We start from the raw sequence: 9,974 nt of genomic DNA on the forward strand, positions 1-9,974 counted from the left end.
CTCCCCCCTGACAGCCATGCCACAGGGAACAGTGTCCTCTGGAGAAAAACACTTTCTTTTCTCCATCTTCTTTTCCCCTCTCAAAGTGATTCATTTCTACTAAATTCCAGCTGGATAGAGCAGTGTGAGGGAATGGAAGGTGAGCACAATTTGACACTCTCTCAGTCACACCCACAGAGGAAAACACCCCAATCCCATTCCCCACTCAAAGCTCCTGGTGGTCTCTGGATGGAGCCCTAAAAGAGTGTCTGAACCCTAGCCTTCCCTCCTAGTGACTGAGGGGCCCACACAGGAGCATTTGGAGGACCCATTCCCACCACCTCACATTTTGTGGGAGGACATTATCTCTTTTGAAAGTTCAGAAGAAACAGGTTCTTTTCATTTAAACACAAGGAGTTATGTCACTAAAAGAACAGAGTCTGTCCACAGACTACCCTGTGGGGAGTGGATACACACACAGCTTCCTGAACCAGCTACCTGCCTGGATACCTCACCTGTGCAGTTCACTAACTTAGAAACCTGGGCTTCTGTTCAGCCACTCTGTGCCTCATTTCTGTCATCGGTGAAATGGGGAAAACAAAGGGATCTGCCTGAATAAGGTGTTAAAGAGGGAAATGAGTGAATACATACCCCCCTCAGTAAAAGTCAACAGTTTTTAATATTATTCTGCTATGAGAATGCCATGCCCCTGAAGAGAGTACAGCTCCAGTGATAAGAGACTTAACCATGGCGTTCAAAAGAACTCTTTTTCCTGCTTTTTTCTCACAGGCATTTGACACTGTTTTCAAGACCACGAATTTGAAGATGGCGTAACGAATAGCAGGCTAACCAAGAAATGTCATAATTCTAGAGTTCAAACAGTTTATTTTTCTGATACATCTTTGTACAAAAAATTGGAATACTGCCACCAAAATGGCCCTTGTTTGGATCCATTGTCCTTCTCACTGAGAGCTGATTACACTGCAGGGAAATGAGCTTCCCACTGACCTTAGAAGTCATTGGCCATCTGGGATTGGCTGCAAGGGGCATGGGGGTCACAGGGGGGACCACAGCCAAGGTCCAGCCTTTAAGGGAAGGCAAATGATGCCTGTTCTGCACCTACTGCTGAGACACTTCACCAGTATCTCTTAAGCTGAGAATTGGAACTATTTTCCTGGTTATACAGAATAATTCTTAAGGAAATGGTCGGGTTGGAGAAGCCCTTTCAGAACATAAACTAGAAAATGTCAGCTTTTTAATTGTTGGTGTTAGAAGTGGTCTTAAAGACAATTCAACATTGTAAGACAAGAAAGATATTCTAAGGGTTATTTCCGGTGGGGCGCAGTAGCTCAGGGCACGTGAAGAAGTTAGAATTTAACTTTATTCTCCTTGGCGCTAGAAAGGCACCTACATGCATTTCATATGAGCCAGTGATCACAGATCACAATTTCTTCTGCAGGTGAAAAGGACGCACGAGAATAAAACAATAATCTTACGTTTACTCATAGAGGCTTCGTGCTCATGAAGCTGATGAGTAGCCTGGTGAAGAAATCAGAAGCTGCTTTACTTGAAATACCAGCTGCTGTGAAGGATGGGAGGCAGCAAGAGAGAGGTATATAGTCCAGACCTGACGATTCGTGGCACATCAGCTCACAGTCTGTCTGCCCACCTCTGCTTCCTTCAGGCTCACAGGTAAGTGCTTCCAGCAGCTCTGCTTTTCACTACGTGAATGCTTCCTGAAAATAATGACAATGATGTGTGTTACATCATTTATCTAATTTGTTTTGTCTGATTGTATTTTATTCTTTAGCCAGGACAAAAGTAAAACAATTTTTCATTTCCTTTAATCTTTAGGTAATTTATTTATTTCCAAAAACCAAATGCTCCCTTAGGAGGAAGTGTGTTTGGGAGGGTAGGATGTCCAGTACCCACAGATCCCTCAAGAAAAAGGCATAGAGGTGCCTCATGAGAGATGGTGGGATGTTACACATCAATCTTTGTCTTTGATCTGTTATAATGCATTTTCTACCCAGTCTTAGTACAGCCAGTAAGGAAGAAAAGATAAAGATATTCTATTAGTTTTCACAAAAGTTTTCTTTTCCTATTTTTTTTTTTTTTGCCACACCACACGGCATGTGGGATCTTAGTTCCTTGACCAGGGATCGAACCTGCGCCATCCTGCATGGGAAGTGCACAGTCTTAACCACACTGCCAGGGAAGTCCCCACAAAAGTTTTCTTTAAATACTATTTCGATAGTCTTCTAATTATGAAGTGTATACATGTACACTGAAAAAAGCTTTAAAAGTAAAAGGAAGGAAGCTATAGATTTCAGAATCCCACAACCCACATATAAGGCATTTTTTATGAAAATTTTATTACAGACTAACCTCCCTTTCAGTAAACTCATTATAAAATAAATTTGATGCTTCTGCAGGAGTTCCAGACTACATCAAGCCACCATGAGTTCACTCGGGGAAGGAATCATCCACTTTGCAGTGGACCTGTTCCAACAGATCAGACAATTAGAGAAGGAAAATATCTTCTATTCCCCTTTGAGTATCATGTCTGCCTTAGCCATGACTTCCTTGGGGGCCCGAGGAGACACCGCATCAGAAATCCAGAAGGTACGTTTACATTTACATTTACCAGTTTGTCCTGGTTTCCCTGGTGGCTTCTGTGCAGATGATCACAGACCTGGCTGTCCCCAGGGGTAGCACAGGAAGCTGCAAACCTCCCCCGGACTGGGCGGGCACAGAGCTGTGGGAGCATATGCTCTCCCCCAGCTCTCCGCCCCATCTCTTCCCTGTGCCTAGACTTCCTTTGGGAGCTGGGATGAACCCTACAACTGCCCAGTGACCACGGGTGAGGCTTTAAATGGTAGAGTTCAGGTAGAAGTGGTGCGTTGACTAAAATCCATGGGAGACATCTTTACATGTTTGCTCAGCAATGAACGAAAAATGAATCAGGATTCTTTGAACTGGCTGGTGATCAACCAGCTTTGTGTTTTTCACACGCAGGTTGTGTTTTTCAAGGAGCCAGTGCTTGCACGGAACATTTCTTTGTTCTTTTTCTTTCTTTCTTTTTGGGTTTTTCTTTTTTTTGATTTGGCATTTTGTTTTGATTCTGTCTTTCCTTCCTTCTTTCTTTCTTTCTTCCTTCCTTCTTTTCTTTCTTTTCTATTTACTCTGGGGTACATAGATCTCCAAAGTCTCCTTGTCTCACTCCCCATCTCCTCCAGGTCCTGCACGCGAATGCAATCGCAGAGAACACAGAAGGAGGAGGAGCTGCAAAAGATCCCGTGAGTCACAGAGCATTGGATCTAGGACGTCACATATCCAAGAGGGTCGGAGTTTAAACTGGGACTTTCAGATAAACAGGGAAAAGCCAGTTTTTGGGGGACATCTTAAGCAAAATAGATTGGACAGAGTTGTTTCTCATATCATCTTATGTACTTATTTATTTTATATATTTGTTTTCTTGAAAGAAGAGTAGCATGTTCTTAAGAGCAGGGGTTCTGAAACCCAAAGGAGCTTCAAACTGAAGAATGTTTTTTTTGCCATGCCATGCAGCTGACAGGATCTCACTTCCCCAGCCAGGGCTTGAACACAGGCCACGGGAATGAAAGCCTGGAATCCTAACCACTAGGCCACCAGGGAACTCAGGAGCTTCAAATTGTGCTCTTCTGTTCAGGAAGGGAGAACGTGGCAAAATACAACTGCTCTGAGCCACAATTTGACGTCATACAAATTAACCAGGAGCAATAAAACGTCTGCTACAAGACATGCAACTACATGTAAAACAGGACAAGAGTGCCTGGATGACAGAAACCCCCATAAACGTTATGTATTATTATTATTATAGAATAATAATAACTATAGTAATCACAATATGTTGCTAAAATTATATGATTTTAATTAACCCCTAAATTAGATTAAGAGCAATAAGCATATGATCAACTATATTTTGGAAAATGATGGAGTGAGAATTATGGTTGGTAGCCTAAATAGTCCAAAACTCTTAGTTAGCAAGTGGAAGGTTCTGGTTGAGATAAGCGTGAGTTGAAAAATTGGCTCTGTCTCCTTGGAGAAGTTTCTTAGTTCTCTGAACTCTCTTGTTTTCGTGTCAGTTGAACTAAAGACTTAGAGATGCTGATGTGCAGCTGTTGGCAGCGTACCAGAGACACACTGCTCCTACTTCAGAGTGACTGGCATAGCAAACAGCCAAAGAGCACAGTCAAGGGGTCTTAGAAAGTAATCTCTCCAAGGAGTAAAACAGGGCTCCATGTCATAACATAGGGCAATATACAAATTTCATGTTCTCATACAGTCGATGACTGTTAGAGATGCACTATGGCTCTGGCTCTCAAGGAGTTTAAGTTTTAGCTGGTCCCTAAACATTTGAGACAATTAAAACACAATCCAATAGTGGAATGGTGCTGCATCTCTAGTTCGAAAGAGAAAAGGCTGGAGTGTGTTAGAGAAGGAGGAAGAATTACCTGGAAGATGGAATGTAAGGATTATGAAGGGTATTTCTGGTAAAATACACCATATATGGGGAGATAGCAACAAATGTCATCCCTGGGGATACCAAACTCTAGGAACAGAGCTCACAGACCTATGGGGGTGTAGTGTTTACATACAATGAGAGTCTAATGAGCTCACTTTCTGGTGTTTGAAGGTTGAAAGGCCAGGAAATATTCATCATCAATTTCAAAAGCTTCTGACTGAGTTTAAGAAACCCACTGATGCCTATGAGCTGAACGTAGCCAACAGGCTCTATGGAGAAAAGACTGTTCTGTTTCTTCAGGTAAGTTTCATGACCTGTCACACCTTTGGTCTGCATCCTGGGTCCACTGATCCCATCTCCTAATGGGGGAGGGGGAGGCAGAGGAGCCTGGCTGACCCACATGGGGAGCATTTGCCCTGGGGGCATTCAGCTCCTGCCCCGCGACGCCCCCCACTAGAGTGTCCCAGAGCCTGACAGCCCACCCGGGAAGTGGGCGTAAGGATTGTTTCAGGTACTCTGTTTGGTCATTACTGAACACAGTTTAATCTGGGAATACCTACATAGTTACTGACAAATTACTCTTAATCCCTCCTTTCTTCCTGCCCATGTCATAGGCATACATGGATAATGTTGAGAAATTTTACCTAGCCAGTGTGGAATCTGCTGATTTTGTCAATGCTGCAGAAGAAAGTCGGAAGATGATTAATTCCTGGGTGGAAAGCCAAACTAATAGTAGGTTATGGGAGAGTCACTCCTTCAAAATCACTGTAGATTCCCCGCTGTGTGTGAGCGCTGTGCTGGACACTGCATGGGGTGCCAGGAGCCGGGGTGAGATGAGATTGCAGGGGATGGAGGCGGGCACTGCAGAGGGTGGAATGGTCCACGTCAGTGTGGAGAGAAACAAGGGGAGCCCGGGAGGGATCCCAGGACCAGCTACCTGGAAACTCAGCTGAGTCTGTGCATGACAGTATCTCTATGGATCCCAACTCTCTGCTCAAACTTCAGGTTGATTCGCATTTTTTCTTTAAATTAGAGGCTTAACGTCTGGATTATGATCCCTAAGAGATAATATTAAAAGGGTTCCCTTATCCTTTGTTAACTGGGAGACGAGCCACTCTCCTGCCAACCACCCTTCTTGCCACTTGCAGCAGGAGCTGCCTGACCACTTCCCCATCCCCGCATCCTGCAGGGATGGCCACAGTCGTCCTCTCCAACCACGGAAGGCGGCTGGATGATGTCTCCATTCTATGAATAATATCCTACCTCCCGTCCTAAATACAGGCCAAACCTACAGCAACTCAACATGGCAAATGAAGACAAAGACACCCCGGGACATGGTGTCTGAGTCCATGTTTTCGATTCTAGCGTTCATGTCATTTGTCCTAAAGAACATTCAGGCCCATTCCCTCTGAGTGGTGAGTTCAAGTTTCAAAAAATAGAAAGCAAAGAAGAAAGTGAAGAAGAAAAGAAGAATAGAAGGAAGGATGGAGGTAACAGGGGAGGGTGGTAGTAATTGAGGGGACAGAGAGGGTGGTAGGGAGGGAGGGAGAAAACTGACCAGTGGAAAGATCAGCTGAAATCAGTCCATCAGAATTCAGTGTGAGATGACTGATGTCACCCCAGAGACCAAACACGTTCCCAGTCAGAAGAAGGGGTGTCTGCATGAGGGCGACTCCATCAGGCTGGCGCCGTGAGGAAAGCTTCACCTTGTGAACAATTGGGCACAGAGTCCCTAATGTGGTGATTTGTGTGAATATTTAATCGTCACTTGTAACTTTCAAAGCATCTTCCAGACAAACCACTTGTGCCTTTCATGACAAACCTTTGATTTTCATTCTTTGCAGAAAAAATCAAGGATCTCTTTCCCAGAGACTCTGTTGATGGATCGACTGTTCTGGTTCTGGTGAACGCAGTCTATTTCAAAGGGAAGTGGCACAAGGAATTTAAGAAAGAAAATACTGGGGAGGAACAATTTTCGCTGAACAAGGTATTGTCTATAAATTATGTATATCACATAACATGCTACACATTCAGTGTGAAATGTAAATATCTATTGATTAATATAGAGCTGCTGTGGGTAGAAGATAGAATTTGTCAAGGTTTATTTTCTTGTCTTTTTTTTTTTAACTTTATTTAGTTGGGATTCCTTGAAGAAACTCTTGTCTCTAATTCACAGATTTCCGAGATCATCTCTTAGAAGGAGGATGTATTTGGTATCACGATAATATTACCTTTCTTTTTGACTTATGCTCACTTCGCATTTTTTTGCCACATGACTTTATTGCAGGATACAAGCAAACCTGTGCAGATGATGAAACAAACCGACCTTTTCAATTTCACGTCACTGGAGGACATGCAAGTCAAGATCCTGGAAATACCGTACAAAGGCCAAGAGCTAAGCATGTTTCTGCTGCTGCCCAATGACGTGGATGGTCTGCAGCAGGTAAAAGCTGACACCCCCAATGCTGCCTACTATTGCTTAAATTCCTAGTGAGACACTGCTCTGTGGGCTGCTCACAGACTGGTGCTAGTGGCTGGCACAGCTCAAGCACACAACCAAACAATAAAACCGATACCTTAGGTGTCACGATATGACACGAATAGTGTTTCTGTACATCACAGGTCACATTACTATTCTGATGAAACTAGGGAATGTCAGTTCACAAAAAATATATACCTAGATACACACATAACTATTTTGCAACCATACGAACCTCTGATATATTCCAGTCCACTCATTTGAAGACAAGGAGATTAACACTCATACATAGGGGACACATAGAAATATTTGCAAGTTCACTCACAAGTAAAATAAGGAAATTAAAAAGACAAAGCGGTTACATATTGCCCACTAATTCACAGTGCTTTTGTAGACGGTGGACAAATAGCTTTATCTTGATGCCCACTTTTAAATTTTGAAGTATTTGGTCCCTAAGTGCTCAGAATGGACCAAAGGCTCATTCAGAGCCTCATTGCTAAGAGTTCAAAAAAGGGGGGGATTAGAGAATTTTCCTGTTAGCATAGTTATAATAAAGTTAATATGTAAAAATATCAATAACAATATCTGGCATAAAAGGCCATAAGCCGTTACTATAATAGTCGATGATGATGCGGAAGCGGCAGTAAACTCGCCACACTCAAAATACATATCTCGTAACACTGGAAACTGGAAATCCTTAGGGAAAGCAATATGGCAATAAATGTGAAGAGTCATCAGAATATTTCTGCTTCAGCTCTAAATTCCCCATTATCAATGACATTGGGAATCTCAGTCCTAGGATTTTATCCTATAACAACAAGTCTAAACAAGGGAAAAGCTTTTGGACAGAAGTGGCTCAAAATAATGAAAAATTTTAAATGAGGAAAAATACATGTTTGTATTACCTTAGGTTAGGTTAGGGACTGACATGCAGTGAATGCTTAAAAGATATTAAGTAAAGATATATATACTGAATATCAATATCAATATCATTTATTGGTAGTATTATGTAACAATGTAAACTTGATTAGAGAAACATATATCTATACAGGAAAAGTTTACAAATAAATGAAGCAAGAAAAAGGAATAAAAGTAGGCTATATGCTGTAAATGCACTATGTAAAAATTTATGGACAAAAGAACATTGACAAGAGGTTATTTGAAAGTGAAGCACGAAATAGAGAACGAGCCTAAGAAGTAGATAGCTCATCTTCTACAAATAATTTTATTTAACCATTCTGTTTCATATATGTGTGCATATATATATATCCATTTGTATAGATATTTATATATATGCATATATTATTAATGTGTACATATATACATAAAAATAGCAAAGTCATGAAAATATAAGAACATTTATTTGATTATATAATATACATTCAGGACTCTGTTATTTTTACCTCCTCAGATAAAACCCTATCAACTGAATCTCCTGTATTTATGTTTTTACTGTTAAAGGACTTCCACGTTTCAATCCAACGTTAAGGGGGGCTCCGTGTCCACTGACAATCTTGCCAGTTGTTCCCTTTTTCATTGTTATAGCTTGAAGATCAGCTCACTGCTGAGAAGTTAATAGAGTGGACGAGCCCACAGAATATGAAAGAGCGTGCAATGGAGTTATACCTACCTCGGTTCAAAGTGGAGGAGACCTATGACCTCAAGCCCATGCTGAGAGCCCTGGGGATGGTGGACGCCTTCAATAAGGAGAAAGCCGACTTCTCAGGCATGAGCAGTGAACGAGAGCTGATGGTGTCGGAAGTCTTCCACAAGTCCTTCGTGGAGGTGAATGAGGAGGGTACAGAGGCTGCAGCTGAGACTGGAATAGTAATGGTTCGAAAACTAGCAATAGAGGCAGACAATTTCCACTGTGACCACCCTTTCCTGTTCCTCATCAAGCACAACAAGACCAACAGCCTCCTCTTCTATGGTAGAGTCTCTTCCCCTGAGATGTGATTAGCCAGCGGCTACACTCGGGGCACATTCACAGAACTGTTCCTGAGCCTTGATTGCTGGAAGTAACAGGTTGTCTTTGATTCATTTCCCTTTCCAAACTCATAATCATCACTAAGCATGTACACTAAACCTACTGTATCTCCCCATGGTAACTCCCATGTGGACAAAATGTTCAAGATATAATAAAAGGATATTTCAACACTCTATCTTCACCTGAATTTGAAATAACATAGCTGCTGTTTCGAACATCGTATCTACTATTCAAACCTACTCACCTAGACACCCACATTTATTTGAATTTAAGTGATCTGTGGAACGCTTACATGCCAAAAAGTTTTCCTCTTATAAAACACATTATCAATAATACAGTACTTATTCATACTACTTGTTGCTTTTCCTTTTTTGCTTTCTTTCTTTTCAACAAAGTGCAAGTGGCCTGCCACACATAGGAGAGAGAATTCGGAAATATAATAATTTATAAAAAGAAAAATTCAAAACAAGTGTAGAGCATGATGAGGCTGAAGAGGTAGACTGGTACCAGAGCATGAAAGGCTTTGAGTCCATGTTAGGAACTTTGTGTTTTATCTCTAAAGAAATGAAAAGACATTGTAGGTTTGTAACGAAAGTGGGGCCCGGCTGCTCACTGCTCAAAATCCAATAAAGAGGCCAGGTTGGTGGAAAAGAAAGTTTGCTTCAATTTGGACGCTGGCAACCAGGGGGGAGGGCAGACCCCTGTCCAAAGGCCGACTCCCGCCCTGACAATCAGGGGGCAAGAGCTTTTATACCCAGAGGGAGGGGCTCCATGCAGAAACAGCTCTGATGACAGGCAGCTCTGACAGTCACCGTGAAACTGGTCATGAGGTGGTCTGACCTGTGTCATCTTGATTGTTTTAAGTACAGTTAGTCTTCAGTTCCAGGGTTGGTTTTTTCCCATTTCCTTGAGGTTCTCAGAATTGTGGCAGCTCGTGTCATGGCTACAGTCCGGTCACCATGTAGTTAACTTCTTCCACCCGGTGTGGGTTTCAGTATCTATAATACAGCTCACAGGATACG

At 42.2% G+C, this 9,974-nt stretch overlaps 1 protein-coding gene across 1 annotated transcript; it reads left to right on the forward strand.

Annotated features, from left to right (window-relative positions):
- Positions 1-1,518: 1,518 nt before the first annotated feature.
- LOC132532326 (serpin B3-like) lies at positions 1,519-9,122 on the forward strand. Its single transcript, XM_060170724.1, has 8 exons — positions 1,519-1,671; positions 2,415-2,604; positions 3,219-3,278; positions 4,658-4,786; positions 5,101-5,218; positions 6,331-6,473; positions 6,774-6,929; positions 8,511-9,122. Exons 1-8 carry the CDS (start codon positions 1,571-1,573, stop codon positions 8,919-8,921), a joined length of 1,308 nt encoding a protein of 435 aa, XP_060026707.1. The 5' UTR covers positions 1,519-1,570; the 3' UTR covers positions 8,922-9,122.
- The last annotated feature ends 852 nt before the right edge of the window (positions 9,123-9,974 follow it).

Source organism: Lagenorhynchus albirostris, chromosome 14, assembly GCF_949774975.1.
Source record: "Lagenorhynchus albirostris chromosome 14, mLagAlb1.1, whole genome shotgun sequence".
NCBI classification, from domain to species: domain Eukaryota; kingdom Metazoa; phylum Chordata; class Mammalia; order Artiodactyla; family Delphinidae; genus Lagenorhynchus; species Lagenorhynchus albirostris.

Excerpts from the sequence above, each read along its gene's own strand:
- LOC132532326 (XM_060170724.1), top strand. The coding sequence starts at position 1,571 with ATGGGAGGCAGCAAGAGAGAGGTATATAGTCCAGACCTGACGATTCGT. Across the intron at positions 4,787-5,100 it reads AGACTGTTCTGTTTCTTCAG|GCATACATGGATAATGTTGA; the intron begins GTAAGTTTCATG and ends CCCATGTCATAG. Across the intron at positions 6,474-6,773 it reads AACAATTTTCGCTGAACAAG|GATACAAGCAAACCTGTGCA; the intron begins GTATTGTCTATA and ends ACTTTATTGCAG.